Source organism: Merops nubicus, unplaced genomic scaffold (assembly GCF_000691845.1).
Source record: "Merops nubicus isolate BGI_N331 unplaced genomic scaffold, ASM69184v1 scaffold23344, whole genome shotgun sequence".
NCBI classification, from domain to species: Eukaryota; Metazoa; Chordata; class Aves; order Coraciiformes; family Meropidae; genus Merops; species Merops nubicus.
Genome location: NW_008602584.1, coordinates 2,769 through 23,175, shown reverse-complemented (window position 1 = coordinate 23,175; position 20,407 = coordinate 2,769). Strand labels below are relative to the sequence as shown.

Below are 20,407 nucleotides of genomic sequence, written 5' to 3'. Positions count from 1 at the left end.
CTACACGAAGATAAACCTTCATTTTACAGATAGACTAAGAAAGCAAGGGATTGATAATTTCTGTACTCTTGACAGTTCAGGATATAGCAGTGGAATAATTTTCATATTCATTATTATATAAGAATGGAGTATTGTTTTGTAAGTACTTCTGACATACTTGGTGGGGTGGAAAAAAGGTATTACTAATGAAATTATCAGGAAATCAGTTTGTGTATTGTAAGTGTTCTTGTGTACTCTGTTAGCTTTCATAATTCTACTCTCTATTTTATGCATATTAAAAAGGCTAGGGAAAAATAACATGTATAATTGTAACAGAGTAGTCAATTACAAGTGAAAAGCTTCCCCCTGTATCTGTTGCTATAGCAGCCAGGCAGCTTTCCTGGGGTCCAAAGAAAACAGCGTCTGTAATGGAACAAATGCTGAGAAGGGCTGTGTTTTGTTTCAGAAGGAGAAATTATTGCTCACTGGCCTTGAGATTGCAAATTGAACTGCTTTTCTCTTAAACTGTACACTGCATCTAGATTGTGTTCTTTTTTTTTTTTCTTCAGAAATTTTTGTTAAAGGTGCAGCTCCCAACTCCCAGTGAGTTCTCTTATCTCCCAAGCAGTTCTGCAAAATTGGGGTGACTAGGAGATCCCAAATGGTCCCTGGTAGTTTTCTTACCCCTAATTTTGTGGGGGAAATACCTTGTTTTATTTCCTGACAAAAAAGTAGATGAGCATACACATGTGTAGATCAGCCAACAAGAAGCTGGTTGGAAAATACTTTTATACGCATTTCACTGCAGATCCCATATGTCAAGTTTTCTTTGTTACTTCATTTTTAAATAGTTTCTTGTGTCTTTACACTTCAGTAATTTAAGTATTTTTTTTCTGTCTCACTCTTAACCCTAGCTTTCAGAAAAGGAGGGAAAGTAACAGATACTTGTAATCAGCAGTGATAATGCTGGACACTTGCTGTGTTTTTTTCTTAATTGGCATGCATAGCAGTATTTCTCTAGCCAGTGTTTTCATTCAGCTTTGTAAGTTCTATCTACATGAAAAACTGAAATTTCACCATTTCTGTAGAGAGCAAGTATAATACCTGTGCTGTCAGAGCAGTTGTACTGCATAGATGTACTTGACAGCTGAGCTGTTCCCACTAAAAGTACAATATGGATGGATGGCACCTTTGTGCCAGAAGAGTCAGAGGTTGCTATATTTTATTTGATTCAAAAACAAAACAAAATATTTTAAAATTAAATAAACCAAATATGTTTTATTTGATTTAAAAATAAAGTGAAAAAGAAAAGCCCCACAAACTTAGAATTGTTTTTGTTAAAACAGGACAAGAAACACCCTCTTTTTTGGACATACTCTCTTGCTGTGGGTTCTCTCAAACAATTGGTACACTGAGAGTGTGTTTAGTACAGAAACCGTTCTTTGGCCTGAGTGTATCTTTTCTTTCTGTCAGAACTAGCACATCTTCAATTTAGTGTCACAGAAGCTATTCTGTGAATGCCAGTATTGACTTTCAGACCTTCTAAAAAAATGGATGATTGTCCATCGTATTAGCAGATGTTTTTAATAAAAGATTGAATAGTACTTTAAATCTAGCACTTACAAATTTTGTAGTCATTTGGTACCATTACTTGGACAAATTGTGCAAATTTTCAGTGTGCTACTCCACAGATTTTATTTTTTTTTAATTATTACTATTTTTTTATTGTTGTTAGTATCTAGTTTGGAAAATGGTACTTTATCTGATGATATGCAGCACGGTATTTCTAGCCCAGCCTGTTATTTTTTTAATACAGAAGTCTGAATTCAGGGCATTTCTGTAGAATCCAGTAGTTCTATAATTGTGTGATATATTTTGTGGGTTTTATATGTATACATGTGTACATTGAAGGGAGGATATGATTTCATTGTTTTCAGCTGCGGGGAAAGTGATCATTCTGTGAACCAAGCTGATTTTAGAACTATAAAAGAAACTTGAAAAAAATGATTGTAGAATCATTCAAATATAAGTTTGGATGGACTGTGATACACACTGTAAATATGGAGTTAGTTGTACAGTCACTTAAACGAGATGCAGACTTACATTTATCTACCATGCCTTTAAATGGGCTAGAATTTTAGAATCTTAATATGTTGAAAAGTAATTCCTTGGCTTACATTTTAGAAAAGCCTTAGAGCGACAGAAAATATATAGGGAATAGGTTTGATTTCTAATTATAATACCAATTTTCTCCAGCTGCCCTTCAGCCTGTGTATCAAATATTGTCTAATTTGTGTATCGTGTCAGAATTGTCTTGTGGAAGGATCTGAAGGAAGAAGTGCTAATTACTTTACAGATTGCATGGAAGTTGTTCTAGATGAAGGAAGTGCCATGAGGGGGAAATAATACTAAGTACTAATGGCATGTGAACTAATTGGAAATATGTAGATAACTAAGACTAAAATTCTGTAGGGCCTTGAAAGTTAAGCCACATCTTTATATTCAAATGCTGTGACATTAATCACTGCACAGCTGTTACCTATTGCAGTAATGCCTTCCTATGTTCTGCCTGTTTCCTGATGTCTAGCTAGTTAACTTAGAAATAATGTCTCAGAGGAGTATATCTACTCAAATTTATCTTTCTTTTCCATATAGGTGGATGTGGCTGTGGTGCATTTTACCCCACTGGTGCAGCCAAAGATACAGCAGCCATTCGAGCTAGTGGAAAAAGTGGTTAGAAGCGTTTTTCAGTTTAGAAGAAAATACTGCTTCCGTGGAATTGAGTAAGGAAATGAAATTTAAATACTCTCAGATAATGTTTTTGTAAATGTGTCAGCTACTAATTCAGTTAAGAAACAATTGTAGCTATGCATTTGATTTTATTCCTCCCATTTTAAATTTGTCATCGTAGTTTGTAAGGTCTTTCAATTTCAGAATAGTTTCTGGAGATAACAGTATGAGATGAATCTTTTTCTGCTGTAATTATATAATAATTGCTGTGCATTTTTGGTAGTGCAGTTGAAGTTGTTCAAATTACTAGGATAAATTGATGATCTTTCCAGTAGTTCGTCTGTCTCAGAAACCAAAAAGAGCCACAAGAAATGGAAGTATCAAAACTGAGAACCAAAGATGGCAGTGTGAGAAGGAGAATGTCATCTGTAGGAAACCTTACTTACTTGAGAATAATGTCAACAAGTCAGATGCTTGTTTCTGTGCTTGCCCTTTTATGGAGTTCTTAGTGATTCTTTTAAAATCTCTCTGTCTCACTGAGTTCTCTAACTGATGTGAGAAAGGTGCAGTCTGTTCACCAAGGACCCTGTTAAAACTCCAGCACAGCCACGTGCCAGGGTCGGTATGGGCAAACACTGGCACCCAGCACTGCAGGGCAGCTGACAGAGCTGCTGTTTGGACTAGAGTCCTGCTGCTGCAGCTTGGGCTAGCTGACATGGGATCTAACATGAGTACCAGTTTGCCTCTATTAAAGTTTGAGCGTGTATTTGGAGGTGGTTAGAAATATATGGTATCTGAACTCTAGGTTTGTATTTGATTTACAGGGTTATGGTTTGGGGTTTTTTGTGGAGAACAGTTTCAGTTGACAGTACAAGCAGAAGGCATGGGCTATCGGCATATCTACATTAAGAAGAATATTTTTACCGAAGTTTTTTTAAAAAAGTGTGGGGTCACACAAACCTAACAATTGTTGTGTGACCCCAAATTGCTAATAACTGCTCTATATTCTTTTGAGGCAAGGAGGGGCAGTCTGAACTTTTGACTGTCACATATCCCCTAGCAGCTTATCATACTTTAGTCCTAGTGTGCAGCTAAGAAACAATCTTCTTATTCTTCAGCTGAACTGAAAAAAATAAGTTCATTATAAGTTATCTGTCTATCACATTTACTGTATCAAAACAAGGTAATAGACTCAGATTGCATTTGTGTGTAAATTCTGGGATTTTAGACACAGCAGGTAAGAGTAAGCTATTAAGTTCGTGAAGAAAAATAACAACTGTAGTTTTGAGTTGCTGTTCATGGACAGTTGGAAGACAGTGTGTAGTCTGTATATATCAGAATATGATTGAGGAGGAGAAGGACTTGGGGGTGCTGGTTGATGAAAAGCTCAACATGAGCCAGCAATGTGCAAGTGCAGCCTAGAAAGCCAACCAGATCCTGGGCTGCATCAAAACAAGTGTGGCTGGCAGGCTTCTCCCCCTCTACTCTGCTCTTGTGAGCCCCCACCTGGAGTACTGCATTCAGCTCTGGCCCCCAACACAAGAAGGACACGGACCTGTTGCAGCAGGTCCAGAGGTGGGCCACGAAAACGATCAGAGGGTTGGAACACCTCTCCTATAAGGACAGGCTGAGAGCCTAAGAGGTTGTTCAGCCTGGAAAGAGAAGGCTCCACAGCGATCTTGCAGCCTTCCAGTATTTAGGGGGCCTACGAGGAAGCTGGAGAGGGACTTGTACAAGAGCTTGTAGTGATAGGACAAGGGTTAATGGCTTCATACTGGAAGAGGGTAGATTTAGATTAGATGTAAGAAAGAAGCTCTTCACTGTGAGGGTGGCGACCTGGAACAGGTCACCCAGAGACGTTGTACATGCTCCATCACTGACTAGCTTGTCCAGCCAACCTGCCAAACGCAGCTGGGGCTGTTACTGCATTAGACACACGGCATTTTCTGTGTATGACAGAGGCAGATCATTTGAAAATTGAGACTTGCACATCAACCATGTGCAAATTTTTCTGCCTTCCTGATGTGTTGTAGACAGAGAACTACTGCTGAGTAAGAGCTAATCCTTTCAGCAGCTTGCACTTTGTAGTATGCGTTTCTGTGAGACATTAGAAATCACTTGAACTAATACTATTCATTAAAATTTGGAGAACTTGTGAGAAAGGTACTAATGTATCTGGCCACAAAGTAAGTAAGTGACCTGCTATGACTATGAACAGTTGAAGACAAAATCTAGAACTCCTGGCACATTCTTCAATTTCTAAATATCAAAAAGTGAATGATAATTAAATACTTCTTTTTTTCTTCTTCTTGGTTTGTGGTTTTTTTTTGGCATTAGAATTACATTTCTATTGACAAGTGGTAACAGTATCTTTCCCATTAGAATGAAATGGCCCAATTAATAGAAAATGATGTGGTTCGGATCTGATGTTTTGCACAGTTTAATCTCTTGTTGCTCTCTAAATACAATACTAATTCTAAGAAGTCTCTGTGATGGTGTCCATACCCAAAGCTCTTCTAGTGAACATGAACATGCACGCATGTGTTTAGTGTATAGTGTATGTCTGTGCTTTCCTATGGAGTCATAATTTGCATTGGCAGAAAAAGGGCTTTTACGGGGTTCCATTTGCTTAGGTAATGAGCTCTATTAGGAGTGCAAGAGCTATAACAGTGGTGCACTTAGTAATAAACCTGTATTAAAAACTCCCAAGAGGATCCAGTTAACTCTAAGGGAAGCTGAATCGTCTGTCTAAATTGTTTGATTTTGTTTGTCTTCTTCCCACACCTTTTAGGATCTTGTTTCCTGAAAGTGGACGTTTGAAAAGAACAGAACAGCTGATGATGACAGCAAATGTTGATCCGACTCTGCGTCCTTTTCAGCTCTCCATGTCACAGTTTAGAAGTCTGTGCGATACATACAGAAAAATGTGTGATGAAGACCCAAGCCTTTTTCCATACAACTACAGAGAAGAACTGAGGCAAAAGAAGAAGATGAGGAATTGACTTAAAGGCACCCGTCAGCCAAAAAGGACTAAAGAGGACAATCAGTTGTAATTGCAGCAGACTGACTTTTAAAATTAGTGTTAACTCCTTGATGTAGAGGTGTTCATTCAGTAGATGGGTGCTTTGATATACTCCTACAGCTGTGCAGGTATGGAAGAGCTACTGCTGAGAAAGTGGTGGAGAGCAAGGGATTTTCCACTGTATTTATTCATTCCATTCAGCTGCAGACAAAAGTGAAAAGACAGTCCAGTTACGAAGTACCTACTGGCTCTTCTTACTTCAAGGGAATGGCTAGAATACATACCAAGAACAAGGTATGTTGTGAGAGATGTAATTAAGTTGAGATACTTCTGAATTAATTGAGTTTTGTATGAAGGTACATTATTAAAATGTAAGAAAAAATAGTTTTCATATTTCATGTGCAACAGCCTACTGTACAGGGTAATGTTCAAAAAGCCAAAACTCTTGTATAAAAATACTCAAGTGACTGGCTTAAAGGAGGATAAAGTGCACAGATTGCCCTAAGGTCTGCTAATACTCTTTGCATTTATGCAAAACCAAAGAATTTGGGATTTAAAGCTCCACCTAGAGAAAAGCAGCATGATAAAAAGTAGAAAACATGGCGAAGTACAACACTTATTTGTCTTTTACTGTACAGGCTGGTAGAGGAAATAAAAAATACAGCCAAATAAAAGGTTACAGGCCAAGCTTTGTTCTTTTGTATTTACACATATATATATAAAGTATAAACAGCATCCTGAAACTTACAAAAATGAAATTTCTGCACTATTGTGCACTAAAACACATGAAAATAACTTAACTCTGCTTTAAATAAAGCAAAAACAAAAACCAGAGAGATAAAATGCCCAAGGTATTGAAAAAAATCATTTTGCAATGCTACTTCCCGTTGTAATCCCCTCTGCCACTCACTAGCACCTTTTCCACATTACCTAAACTCATGAGGCCATCCTTCCCCTCCCCTCCCTTCCCCAAGAGCACTACGCATCACCTCGACTGCATGAAAGGGATGAATTAATTTACAGACCTTGGCCAATGTAATCTAGTTTTGATCCACAATAAATTAAAATAACTTAAGAATCCTTTACAGCTGTTTTTGTGGGAAAAAAAAATGTATTAGTGCACAAAATCAGATAGTAGTTTTCCTGCAGCTTCCATGAATTTACTAGTTGTAAAGCAAAATAAGTTTGTTGAATTTTATGTGGACTTCAAATGAATATTTTAAATGTCGTGCTTAGACAGCTAGGATTTCCCATGCCTCTCCACAGCTTCATAAAAACAGTCCTCATTAACTACAGACGTTAAACTCTGGACGCTAAATTCTCTCTCTAAAATAGAGTTCAGGTCCAGGTTTGCAGCATCAGAGTGGCTATCAAGGGACTGGTGACGTTCCTGCATTGCCATTAAAGTTCCTCTGTTACGCTTTGTGCTGTTGACTTTTCTTTTCACGGGGCAGAAGTGGCCACGCACCAGCTTTGGCTGCTCTCCTCTCTCGAAGCCGTCTCCTTCCTCGTTTTCAGCAGCCTGGTCTCGTTCAGAGTCAGTGCTTGGTTCCTCTGAAATCTTCAGCCGTTGGAACTGTATTTCAATGTCTTTCGTAGGGCTGCCCTTCTTCAGTCCCTGGTAGTCGTCGTCTTCATCATCGCTGAGAATGTCGGACTCTTTGACAAGGACGTTAGAGAAGTCAGGGGCGCAGCTTGGTCCGTGCTGATCGGGAGATGGATTTTTGGGCTCCTGGATGCTGTCAGCAGTGTGGCAGCTGCTGCTCTGCGTGCTGCTGCTCAGGCTGCACTCATCCGAGTCCGGGAAGGTGCCTTTCCCCGGGTCACCGTTCCACTCGCTACTGGATGAATTCTTCAGTACCTTCAAGGACCTCGTAGATCCTGTGAAGAGGAAGAAGGCAGTTTCATCTCCTCAGCAAAACATCAGTGGGTCACACTGTCTGCCTCAGTGGCCCCCTTACAATTACAACGTACATAGTCTCATTGGACAATCCTCCCAGGATGTGTCAGCATTCTGATACTGACAGTGGGATTCAACGTCATGAGGTTTCATTCCACCTACCCCCCCAGGTCTATATTCTTGCCTTCACATAGGTTGCAGACAAAAACTTCCGAAAATTGTTGCAATCATTAACACACATCCCCAAGAAGGCAAGACTGATTCAGGCACCTCGAGCACTGGAGGGCCAGGCTGTAGGTGGGAGTTGAACTGTCCCAGTTCCTGTGATGTTAAGAGGATTTTACAGACAACTCATCAGATGGAGAATTTGAAATACGAGTAGCTACTCATTTAACTAAAATATATGGAGCCTGTTGGTAATTAGGGTATCTGCTGGGATGCAGATTTAGTGCCCTGAAAGAACCAAGACCCCTGCCTTTTGCCAGCTGTTCTAGCTTTAAATGTTACTAGACCTAAGTTACTAAAAGAAGGCCGAGGAAAGAACACTAATGCTCTACGACAAACTGAGTCTGTTTCTTCCCAGCAAAATTAACTTGGGCTTATTAAGTTTTCCCTTAAGAGAGGTAACAACACATCACAGTGTGGGGGGATGGCAAACTTGTTGATCTCCTCTAACCCTTTTCAGGCACTGAGTTACGGAGACACTCTTACCAACTCCCCAGCCCAAAAAAGAAGGGGGATTAGGGGGTCAGGCACATGACACACTACAGTCATGGTAATAACTGCAAACCTGCCAGTGCTGGAGTCCAGATGCCATTTTTCACTTTGAGAACATGTTTCTTACCCAGTTTGGCTGTCGCAGGTACACGGTTCTTGAGTGGGACAAGGCGATCTTTAGATGTTTTCTCCAGTGGCAGCTCACATTTTATGTGACGTCTGAAATTTTCTCGCAAAATAGAACGGATCACCTTCACGATGTTGGTCTTGTTCTCACAGTCACTGCAAATTTAAAAAAACAGATAACCTAATTTTCCTCTCTTGAAGTCAGGCACTGCCCACCTCCTTTGTGCTGATGTACTTTAGTTCAGTGGGGGTTTTTAAGTAGCTTGCTTTAGTTGTGGTTTTGCAGCTAACAGAATCAAAGAAACATAGAATTATTACAGTTGGAAAAGACCTCTAAGATCATCACATCCAACCATCAGCCCAACAGTACCATGACCACTAAACCATGTCCTGAAGTATCACATCCATACATTTTTTGAACACCTCCAGGAATGGTCACTCCACCACCTCCCTGGCCAGTCTGTTCCAGTGCTTCACACCACTCTTTCAACAGAAAAATTCTTCCTAATATCCAGTCTAAACCTATCCTGGCACAACTTCAGCCCATAAGTTTGGGATTGTTTGGTTTGGTTTTTTAACACTTTTTTACGTGTTGTTAGGCATTTCACACACTTTGTGTTTTGAGAACTTGGTTATTTCCCCTTAGAAAAATGGCCTGAAAGGTAACTTCTGTACCAAGGGATCACCCCTTAAGTGGTCTTTACCAGAAGTAATTTCTGCTAACCAGCTGAGAGTCTGATAAAATCAGTTACTTAGCCCATATCGTACTAGAATTTATAATCATACATCTGTATGATTGTGTGCAGTTTTCTGATGCTGGATCACTGCACCAAGTTCATTCCCATTTCAAATTGTTTTACTTCATGCAGCTGAACGCTGGCATAGCGCCTGGATTCAGAGAGCAAGAGCTGCATTAGAAGTGCTGATGCATAGGTCACAAAGGCAAAGCTCTTATTTTTTTTTAATTCCATTAATGTGACTTATCAAATACAACCTCTGTGTAAACCTTACCTGCTGCACAACTGAAAAATTGTTTCTGGCCTGCCTTCTAGTTCTGACTTTGTGTGAATCAGTTCCCAGATGCAGCTGTTCTCTGTTCCTGTGCATGGAAGGAAACGTTATTTTTGTATATACTTCACAAAACTTTTCATGTGAGAAACATCACTCCTCCATTCCTGAAGGCAGTGTTAACATAGCCCTGGGTGGATCCACAGAAGATAACACCCGAGATGGAACCCAAAGAAAAAGCCCCCAAAACAGCCTAGTGGTGCCTAACTTCTCTCTTGGAGAGTTGCTTTCCCCCGTTGCTATTGCTTCTTGCTGCCTTCCAGCCTTAAAAGGCCTTCTCCCAGGTGCACAAAGCATTTAGTTGCTCTAAACACCTGGGGACACTTGGCAGCACATGGAGAACTGGATAGGATCATAAAGACCAACTCGGATGGAAAATAAAAAACAGAAAATAAAGCCCTCAACTACAACAAATGACACTGTCAGTTTTCCCACATTTGGAAAAACACAAGGGTCAGCACAAACACAGCATAAGGGCATCACCAGGATGCCAACCATGGTAAATCACCCTCCTGTTCATGGTATCTTTTCTTTGGGGATTTCCATTCCGTCATTCCTTCACGTTGTGTTACATCTTCCTGAACTCGTGGAAGAAGCCAATACACCAAATGAATAAAGTCTGTTGATGTATCAAGCCTGCACCCCCTGAGTGCACAGACAACAGCAGAGCATGATTTCTCTGCACCTGCCTTTTTCCAGAGGCTTCAGAAAGACATATGGAAGAAGCAATATTACAGAACCCCCGAAAAGCGTTCAGTCCTGAAGTATTCAGAGCAAGGGAATTACCTGCAGTGTTCCCCAGTCGAACCTGAAGAGCACTTAAAGGAATCAGCCAACGAAATTTAAATGGATCCAAGTCACCATAATTATGTGCAGCACGAACATTAGTAGGCTGCAAAAAGAAAAACAACCAGGGTATTTCTAAGAAGTCAAAAAGTGGGCTTTTTTGTGTTACTCTTAAAAGGCCTGCCTCTGAAGAAAAACTAAATTCATTCTACTTTTTCCTTCAGTACCCTAACATGTGCTTGTAAACCTAGCTGAAATGGTGATACACACAACGTTTGGGATTTGTAATTGCTTCAGCTTCTAAAAGCAGTGGTTTTTAATGGGCAAAAATAATACTTTGCCTGTAAGTACTATTAGGGAACAAGTTTCCCATGAAGGAACCTGCAGACTTTGATTAGCAGAATACATTAATTATGTAGCTGCTGCTGCTGCTTTCGGAGGCCCTCCATCTGTTATGATAAGCACGGGCAGCACTTCACCACCGGTACCCAGGATATACAACTTGCTATTTGACTTCAGCATTCCATGAGGAGGTTATGCTTATTATGCTGCTTTTCCTCTCCTTCCAGGGCAATCAAATGTCTATAGCCAGAGCTTTTAGCCTAGACACTGTGTTAAGGTAGGCCATCACAAATGTCATCTGGAAGAATTAATGATGCCTCCATGGCAATGTTTCATATGCCAAATGATGAAAATCATGTGGGGCTCACACAGAGAAGATGCTGCTGCTCACTAAATAACAAAAAATATTTCTTGCTACAAAGATACTGAGCACTTGTTTTGGCTGTGATGGCTAGAACTCCAGCCTAGCAAGGGAAGGTGGCATTTAACTGCAGTCACTCTCTTTTCAGCACCAGTGTGGCCCATCATGTCACACTGCAGTAGAATCCTGTGCATAAATACCCACCACCTCCATTGCTACCAGACTTACCATTTTCTTTTTCAGCTTGTAGTTCTCTTTATACACCAGTATTACAGCCCTCTTAAAAACTAAAAAAGAACAGAAAAAAAAAAAAAAGGAAAACTGTTAATCACAGATGTAATATTCAATGAAAACATTACCTTGGAGAAGCTGATTATTGAAGTCATGGGAATGTGAAGGATGAGGTAAGCAAACTGATTGAAAAGCACTTGTCCTGTATTAAGATGACAACTGGGCTTTTCCCTGTATTAGGATGACAACTGGGCTTTTCATCCTACACTTGTTCATGCAATAGCAGCATTTTTTCCTCAGATTTTGTTCTGAACATGTATTCTGAAACTCCCAGCAACCTGTCTCTTGTAAGTCTTCACATAAACAAATACAGCAGATGTAAGTTAGATGTAAATGTTCAGGTTTTCTTTTTGTCATCAGTGGACATTTTCAAGTGGAGTGAAGGGCCTACAGCAAAGAGAATGCTACAAAAAACCTGTCCTTGCAGTTCAGCATTTGCTTAGTTGGAAACCCAAAGATCTCAATTCCTACTTTTAAATCTGCAGAGCAGTCCTGCATCCCAGATTGGATTCAAGGGCAGTATAGCTCTATCCCTGCTCATGCATCCACCTGTTCTTTCAGTAGAAGAGGAGAGAGGGGTGGCTGTAGGCAGTTGATTCTCATCCCTGTATAAAGCCAGGATGTTTCCACAGCAAGCACAGCATTAACCCCAGAAGTTAGCAGATCCCTCCAGTTCCACATATTGGGTGCTTTTTCTAAGCTGTCCATGTAGGGTTTGGAGAGTAAAATTCGGTTTCCCTAGCGGCAAACGAGCAGTCTAAGCTAAGCTTCAAGCCTGAGTAAGCCTGAGTCCTTTCACTCATACATGACCTGGTGGGAAGTGTCTGAGATACTCAGATCACAGAGAAGCTCCAGGATCCAAGGAACCCATCGGGTTGTTCCTGTTTGTTCTTCTGTTAGAGGCATCCCCTTCCCTAACCTACCACGCTTCCCAGGGAAGGAGTGTGCAACGGTCCTGAGAAAGGGAAACTTGTTTCTCATCAGCCTGGAGTTGTTCTGTAGGCGATTATCCAATGACATTTTAAAGAAATATTTTTTTAAAGAAATAGACAAGTGCCTAAGATGTTTCACTGGAAGACTGAATTACATAGGTAATTATTACATGTTTAATCATGTAGATACTATTAAATAAAACTCGTTTGTACGCTCTCATTTCCACATCCATTTTTCAGGTTAAAATAATCTCCATGGGGATTTTGATGCAGTACCTGTAAAGCAGAAGCTAGCCTGAATTCACAAGCGTAAAATAAATCACGATTTTCCTACTAGCCTCCTTTGAAAGCTTGGTTTAGCAGGTTGTTCTGAAGAGAACAGTGATTCTTGAGAATCACTGATTTCCATAGCTTACATACGAACAGGAAAGGAGCTGAGGTTGGCTCACAGAGCAAACAGCAGCAAACAAATTAATTAAAACTTTTCTCATATTAGGAAATACAGCTATGGGTTTGGTTTTTTTCAGCTATAAGTCCACCCTAGCTATCACACAGCTACAGGGAAAGGAGATGGTGGCTTTCATCTTGTGAGAAGACTTAATGTGATAATCTTCAGATTTGAAAGAGCAGAGGGTCATTAAGAAAGACATTTACCAAACACTGTAAGTTCAAGGTCTTTTCTTGCTTTGCCCAGTGACGGGAAAGGATTGAGCCAGGAAACTGTAGAGTGCATCAGAAGTTCTCCCATTGAAAGCTCTGTCACCTGTATTAAATCATAACAGTAGATAATATAAATATGGTACAAATATATAAATCAGTGCTGTGATCCACATAAGTGAGTAGAACGTTAGCAAGTACATATCAATAACTTTAAGGATCTATATTTTCCTGTATTTATGTGCAGGGAAAGTGGGAGTAACCCCCTTTTAAAAATAGGCAACAATGTAAAAAGTAGTAATAGCCCCTAAGTTATGGAAACTGGATAGAAGAATATTAAGTGACCTGATGATCTGTCACTTACATATAGTCAGCTGTGAACTGACTGATTTATTAGCTCTAAGTATCTTTAATTTCTATAGAATAATTAGTATTCATGACACTGCCAATGGCAGAATTGATGGAGGCTGCTTTCTTCTGCAGGACACAATGTTAACACTGTGAAGAATCTCCCAGGCTGTCTAGTTTTGTTTCCCCCTAAATGATGAGAAACCAGGTAGCCCACAGGAGCACTAGGAGGAAATAAAACAACCGAGCCGGCATCTCTCATATCTGATCTCTACCTTTACAGATTTGATCTGCTTCATAATTGCTCGAGGTAAATGGCTAAGCTGAGACCTTGCTGCTCCAATTCTGGGAGATGCGTGCACACAGACTGTTTAACTAATGGGTTTTGCTCTGACAAATACCCAAGGATGCCACAGCACTGGCAGTGTAGAGAATGAGAATAACAGACTTTAATGTGAAATCCCTTGAATTGCCACTTTCATTTATACGGGTGAAAAAAACATCTTAAGAACTTAAGAACTCCATAGCATAAAAGCTGAGTGCCTTGGGGCATGGATAATCTCTGCAACATTTAAGAAGTGGAGGAATTTTCCTAATGAGAACTATGTCTACTCCTGCTTGCAATTCTTCTCAGTCCAGAAAGCAGCTCTGGCAGCTGTCTGAAAATTTTACCGTAACCTACTGACAAAAAGAAACTTGACAGGCAGATATGAAATGGAAGTCAAAATATTAAAGGAAAATGGAGGAAGCACAGCACAAATAAGATCCTAAAATTACCTCAGGAAGAGATAAAGACCCAATGGCAAGCAGGATAATGCTTTACAAGTGAATAAAATGTGTTGTTCCTTCTCTTACCTCCTTCTCTGTTCCACTTTGATCTGCAACCAGCTGGTCAAATACAGTGCCATAATCTTCATAGATCTTCTGCATCTCGTTGATGTGACTTGCTACTTTTTCCATTGCCTTCAGCGCTTCTATAAAGTTTAAACATTTCACAGGCAGCCATGTAATTCAATTGCACTTTCTAAAGGTGACTTTTTATTGAATTCCACTTTAGGCAGGCAAAACTACACAGTGTTTCCAAGGTTTGTTGAACAGAATTCTAGCTTTGTATCAGTGCTTTCTCATAGCAACAGTAGCAGGAATGCTTCCTATCAGAGTAAGTGAAAAATGCTCGTCTGGTGTTTTAAGTTCTTGAAAAGGCTGCAGTAAGCATTCCAGTGATAAGCCCCTAGAAGCATGAATATTTATAGCAGCATGGTAGTAACCACAGTTAAGTTTTGCATCTTGTATATATAGGGCCACTCGGACTCCTGGAGTAATCTACACCCATCCTAGGATAAGCCATCTGACGAGCCTGAAGAGAAACATGGCATTTGGCTCACCACAGAATGGACAAAGAAATACAATGGTAGGTTGTACGTGTTCCTCAAGGATTATATCCATGAAATTAAACGTTGGTGGCCAGGTTTTGTTTTCCAAGCAAGAATGACTAGATTTCATTGGACATTTATGTTAACTCAGAAAGGACTTGGAGAAGGCTGCCAGATCTTAATGGTGTAGCCTTTTAGCAGTCTGGCATCCATCCTGACCTGCAAGTAAGTCACCCCAAACTTGGTTGTAAGGGCAAGTGAACAGTAATAGAAGCTCCTGTTTAACTCAGCAACAGCCTCATGACTTTTTGCTGACAGTGTATTTTGCCTAAATCTACTTTGCTAAAATGACAATCAACCTAAAATAAATCTCTTGACTTTCATCCACCAGGTACTGACAGATCTGAACTGGAATTTGCCAAGGTGAAGTCCCAAGCATCTGAGCATGGAAAGCAATCAAATCTAATATAGGAGAGACAGGTCTTTCTACGTGGGAAGACTGCAAAGTTTTGGCACACATCTCTTCTATGCAAGCAAGAATTTTGCTTGCAAATTGCAAGCCAAGCCTCAAACAATTAAAATATCCTTTTGTGGCACTCAGACTTTTGACATATTCCAAGAACTGAATAATAACCACAAGATGGAGCTTTGGTCAGTGTTTCCTAAGTAGGAAAAAACAAAACAACACTGTGACCTGGCACACTCTTCTGCAAATCGAGGAGAAAGACCTCAGTCCTATCTGCCATGGCAAATCCTGGGCCCTTCTACTTCTCAGAGGGACTTGCACATACCAAGTAGGGCTTTTTGCTAAAAACATGAAAAAGCTACTTGTCATTTTTAAGGAGAGGAGAGGGATTCTCTCCAGGTTTTGACAAGTTCTGTGCTGCCTACTAGAATGGCAACGTGCATCTTCATGAAAGGCTGGAAATAAATCTTAACTCATATTCATTTCTGTAGAAAAAAGGGAGAAGTTACCTGTCAAATGATAATGCTCCTCACTCTCGTTGTCTGTCAGAGACACCAGCTCTTTTAAAAGCAGAGGATATTTCAGCACTCTCTGAACAGGCTTTATGAGGTACGACTCCAGTGTAGAAGAGTGTTGCTTTGTGGGATTTCGAGCATCCAGGAAGGCCTTAAAGGCACTATCTGTTTTGGCTAGATGTAAATAAGAGTTGGTCAATTGAACATGGAAGTCACAGAAGCTACAATAATTTGAAAGCACAGAACAGCAGCTAGTAACCAGCACCACAATTCTCACCCTTTTCAGTGGAAGGTTTACATAGTAGTCCACACTATTTGTTTCATACTAATTCCTACATTAAATAAAATACCATAAGGACTAAAAGAGCAATTATATCAAGGTGAGGTTATTCCTCAATGTAATTTTTCCACTGCACTGCAGTGAATGACAGAGGAAGTAATTCTAACTTTTTCTACCACTTGTTGCTGCTTTTTGGAGTATGAGCTGGCTCTGCAGACAGCACAAACTTAGGGAAGATGTTTCTGTAGCTATTCAGGGTACTCCCTTCAGTTCTATACCATGCTTCAGCAGAACTTCAAATCTTAGCTATTCCTATTGAAAGACACACAATTAGTCCTTGCTTTGTACCAATATTCTCTGCAAGTTTATGAGATTAGATACAGTAGCTCACTGCAGTTTAAACTCACACAAATTAATTACAATAACGAAGATAAAAAATTACCTCTCTCAAGAACTTTCTGAACTTTGATGTGGTTTGCGCAGAAGCCACTGTACAGCTTAAAGTGATCAGCATAATACAGAAAGGAGCCTCCGAGGGAAAACAGCAATTTCTGAAATCAACACAACCAAAGTATTAATTCATTACTAGAGTCCTAAACAAATATTCAGACACATAACACACCAACTCAATGGTGTGACTATCTGCTACCTTTTATATGTATGAGATGAATATACTACTGGTAGTAACTCCACAATGTTTTTGTATTTCTCTGAGTGTAGAGTTCAGCCTATTTAGGCAAAGCCTGAATTTTCTCCTTTGTCCCTGAGCAGGTAACACCACTGCTGATATTCTGTCTTACTGTATCTTTCAGGCAGCACAGGAACAAAAATCAACAGACGTGTAACAGGGTATACTGCACTGGGAAAAAAACATGAGCAATAGGAAGCAAGGCCTAAAAGTGCCAAACCCAGAAGGGACAGTGTAAAGCAAACAGAGTATTGCTTTCCAACTGTTTTCTTTCTTTCAGGCAAGTGGCAATTAGATGGCACCTCTGATGTTCTTGGATGAAGGGGAGGGTTGGGAAGATGTGGGAGGGACTGAATCATGAGGGAGATGTTTTTAGAAAAATATTTCCTGAAGCAAAGATAAGAAAGAGGAGTTGCGAGGGAGGAGGAGGGGGATGAGAAGAAGGAGTAGGAGGAAAGCAGCCCTCTCCTCTCTTTTTTATCAATGTTTGCTCCACAGAAGGAAGCAAGTGTCTGGGAGACCTGCCAGCAGTCTTGCCCAGTCCTGAGCCAGTGACCCCACTTGCAGAGAACCTCCATCCTCCAGTTAGAGCAGGTACTGGGTGGTGCCACTGTGACACAGTCCACAGCCTCTTACACTTCATAGGCCCTCCTCTTGGACCTCTCAACATGGGAAACACATGTGGCATTTAATGGGAAAAGCTCCCAGACTGTAGCAGGTAAACTGGGCACAGCGAGGAGGAGCACTGGGCAGGGCAGAATTCAGCACAGCACCATTAACCTTTCTACAGAGGAGTTCTGCATAATAAGCATTGCTATTTTATAGCATACTCAAAGTCTACTCTGTATCTTCCATGTTGCATCTTCTGCCATGGGGAAGAGGAAGATTAAAACCATGAAAACCAGCAATGATCTACCATTCCTGAATAGATGTTTGTAACAGAAAGTAGAGCTTCAAACATAAAAGCAACCATATGAACTTAGAGTTCTTAACGTCAGTTTCACAAACATTTGCAGCACTTCACAAAGTATTAGATGACAAAATATTTACCCGGAATTGGGATGGTGTTTCCAGCGTATTAAAATCTGAGGATGAAGATATTCCATCTTCAAGGGTCTCCAAAAACACCTTCTGGAAATCCAGCATTTCTGGCAGACTGCCAAACAAAGACTCCATCTGTGAAAAACATTGGGCTATGAAGTACAGCTCTCCATGCACCTAATAGTGTTCTTGTGAAAACAGTGCACTAAGGAGATGTGACACACAAAGAGCTTGTGAAGGCAAATAACCTTGTATTTGTTAATAGTTTTCAAATAGATTTTATAAAAAAAAATGCTTACAAAAAAAAAATATTTCTTAGCAGTTAAGTCAGAAGAACAATTATCCTTTAAAAGAAAAAGGTGATGCACACACCAGACACAAAGGCACTGACTGGTGTAATTCCTATTGGTATCTTTGTTGTTTGCTTTTTCTGACATGATCTCAGCAATGAAAAACTCAGTGCCCAGGTCTTAACCCATAAAAGAATTAAAAGCACATCTTGCTGTTATTCCCTCACCTCATCCTGGGTAAGGAAGGTTTCATGTTGAAGGGGCTCCAAGTATAGCTCAAAGAGGCAGCTCAAGTCCTGTAAAAAGGAAAATTCATTCAATTTATGCATAAGATTTTGAAATTGTTCTTTCTGCAACAGCTGTGGGATAGGGGTAATTTTTTTGGGGAATGAACTAGAGATAAAATTCTGTAATAAAATAACCTGTGTGTTAGCAATGAAATGACACTAAATTAGACACAAATTTATTTCAGGGTAAAGTTTTTGTTTCATTGTTAAAGCTTTACAGCTTGATACAAGTTATATCTTAGCATAGCATGAGGAGAATATGTTACAGATCATGGCTTTCTAAGGAGTCCATGTATATGAACAGCATCAAATGTTTTAATCATGTTTGTTAGATAAACCATATAAATAGCCATTCATTTAAACATCAGTAGTAATATTCAGAAGGACATGTAACATTTTTAAATCCTATTTGTTATTAAAGTGTTCAGTTATGTTGTGATCAAGGCTTTTTCTGTCACTTCTTCAAAGAATTCATGCCACTTTTGAAGACTTACTATCCTACATCAAAACGCAATGGAAGGGCTGGGGTCCACTGCAGGGCTTCCCAACCTTGAGAAGGGAAATGGCAGAAATACTCATGAAGAAGGAACAACGAGCACCTTGCTGAGAACACTGCAGCAAGTATGGGCACCCTGCCAGGATTTTGCCCGGTGCAAAATTTCACACGTCAGTGACCTCCATGGTCATGCCTTTGTTCAAGCAGTTCCTCTGTAAGAAACATCAGCTGGACATTTGTGGGGGTCCATGTTCTGTCAAGCTTCCTCAAGCTTTACACCATATGGCTCTATTAGTGTGTTGGTGGATGTACTAACAACAACAGACTCAAGGTGTTTGCTCCTCTTTTTCACACACATTACTGCAGCAAGTACTGATGTCTGTAAGTGTGTGTTCTGGTGTCCAGTAAAGCAGATGATCCCTCCTTGCTGAAAGTCAAGGAAATCAATGTTTTCATGTTTCCTTTGGTACCCAGTCACATGAATTTGTGTGTTACAAAAATAAAAGACATCCATCTAACAAATTATAGATTTGTCAGTCAGAGGAGAAATAACATGTGTGATGCTACAACCAACTGGAGCTGTGACTCTTAGCATTGTTGACTCAAAAATAATTATGCACTATTTTCCACCCTTAAACTTTTTTTAATTTGTAGGAGACTATATTCTGTTCTTTTACCAGATTTATTTTAATCTTAAAAACAAGGGAAACATCCCCTGGAAAACCCCTGTGTCAACACAGCGCAGGTACCTACTCCACACAAATTACCATTCTCCAATATAAACACAAATTGACCAGAACTAGAGCTACTAGATCAAATCCTACAGCCTCTATTACAGGAGTAAGCCTGCTGAAAACAACAGGAACAATCAGATAAGCAGCCTTTGTAGGTTATGGTTCTTGTAGAGGGCTGGTTATCTAAAGGTAAGCATAAAATACATTAAGACCATCCACAAATCATGATAAGCCTCAAATATAAGGAAACAAGGCTGTAGCTAGCCAGATTTGTTTTTGGTTTTTTACCTTGACATAAGATTTCTCAGTGTCCATAAGTTCTTGGATGACTTTCCTCAATCTATCTGCGTCAGAAAGGTGGCGAGGCAGTGGCCGTGGAGGTGGATCCTGGTTGTCCTTCTGTCCTTCCATACTGCTTGCTTGGACTTCTTGGAAGTTCCGGCACAACGCACTGATCAGATCTGCACTCTGTTAAACGAGAAGAAAGAGACAAGTGCCAATGTTTTAGAATACAAGCCGTACTACAGTTATTTGTAAATTGCTCAAATTTTGCTCTTGTTTCAAATTTGGGGGCCAGAACATGCCATTGATTTTTGTCAAATATGTATCCTGATAGCTTTGAACAGCTTGAATTTATAACATCCAGATCAGAGCAGCAAAATGAAATGAAAAATTTCTAGTGATTTTCCAGTGAAAATTATTTTCAGTCTTCAGATACAAGCTCATGGGATGCAAAAGATGAGAGAGCATTCAGAAATATCATATACTTTCATTCTTATGACACAAGCAACATATTGTTTTCCATCTCTCTTTATTTCACAGCACTCACTGCATCAAATAGAAAAAAATTAAATAAATAAAGATCTTTTAAGCATCAAGAATAACTGTTTTATTTGTCATCTGCTACCTGTTTTGTCTTGTGGGTTTTTTTCAAACAACAAGACATGGAGCTGAGGTCCCAGATTCCAATGTTCTGGA

General features: G+C 39.8%; 2 protein-coding genes across 2 annotated transcripts in view; one reads left to right on the top strand and one right to left on the bottom strand.

Moving 5' to 3' along the window:
- Window positions 1-5,711, top strand: part of TFB1M (transcription factor B1, mitochondrial) — a 26,298-nt gene extending 20,587 nt beyond the window's left edge. Inside the window, exons 6-7 of the mRNA XM_008938419.1 lie at window positions 2,635-2,762; window positions 5,501-5,711. Coding sequence (XP_008936667.1) covers window positions 2,635-2,762; window positions 5,501-5,711 — 339 coding nt within the window. The remainder of the gene's footprint in view (window positions 1-2,634; window positions 2,763-5,500) is intronic.
- Window positions 5,712-6,237: 526 nt separating this feature from the next.
- Window positions 6,238-19,891, bottom strand: TIAM2 (T-cell lymphoma invasion and metastasis 2). Its single transcript, XM_008938421.1, has 12 exons — window positions 19,718-19,891; window positions 18,140-18,208; window positions 17,632-17,757; window positions 16,336-16,444; window positions 15,608-15,787; window positions 14,115-14,233; window positions 12,909-13,017; window positions 11,260-11,318; window positions 10,329-10,434; window positions 9,486-9,573; window positions 8,476-8,630; window positions 6,238-7,612 (listed from the first exon to the last, which is right to left on the bottom strand). The coding sequence occupies exons 1-12, from the start codon at window positions 19,838-19,840 to the stop codon at window positions 6,972-6,974; spliced, it is 1,884 nt and encodes a 627-aa protein (XP_008936669.1). The 5' UTR covers window positions 19,841-19,891; the 3' UTR covers window positions 6,238-6,971.
- Between the last annotated feature and the right edge of the window lie 516 nt (window positions 19,892-20,407).

Coding starts and splice junctions, on each gene's coding strand:
- TIAM2 (XM_008938421.1), bottom strand. CDS start 19,840: ATGGAAGGACAGAAGGACAACCAGGATCCACCTCCACGGCCACTGCCT. Junction 18,209..19,717: donor CTGAGAAATCTTATGTCAAG/GTAAAAAACCAA, acceptor TCCTTTTTACAG/GACTTGAGCTGCCTCTTTGA. Junction 17,758..18,139: donor CCTTCCTTACCCAGGATGAG/GTGAGGGAATAA, acceptor TGTTTTTCACAG/ATGGAGTCTTTGTTTGGCAG.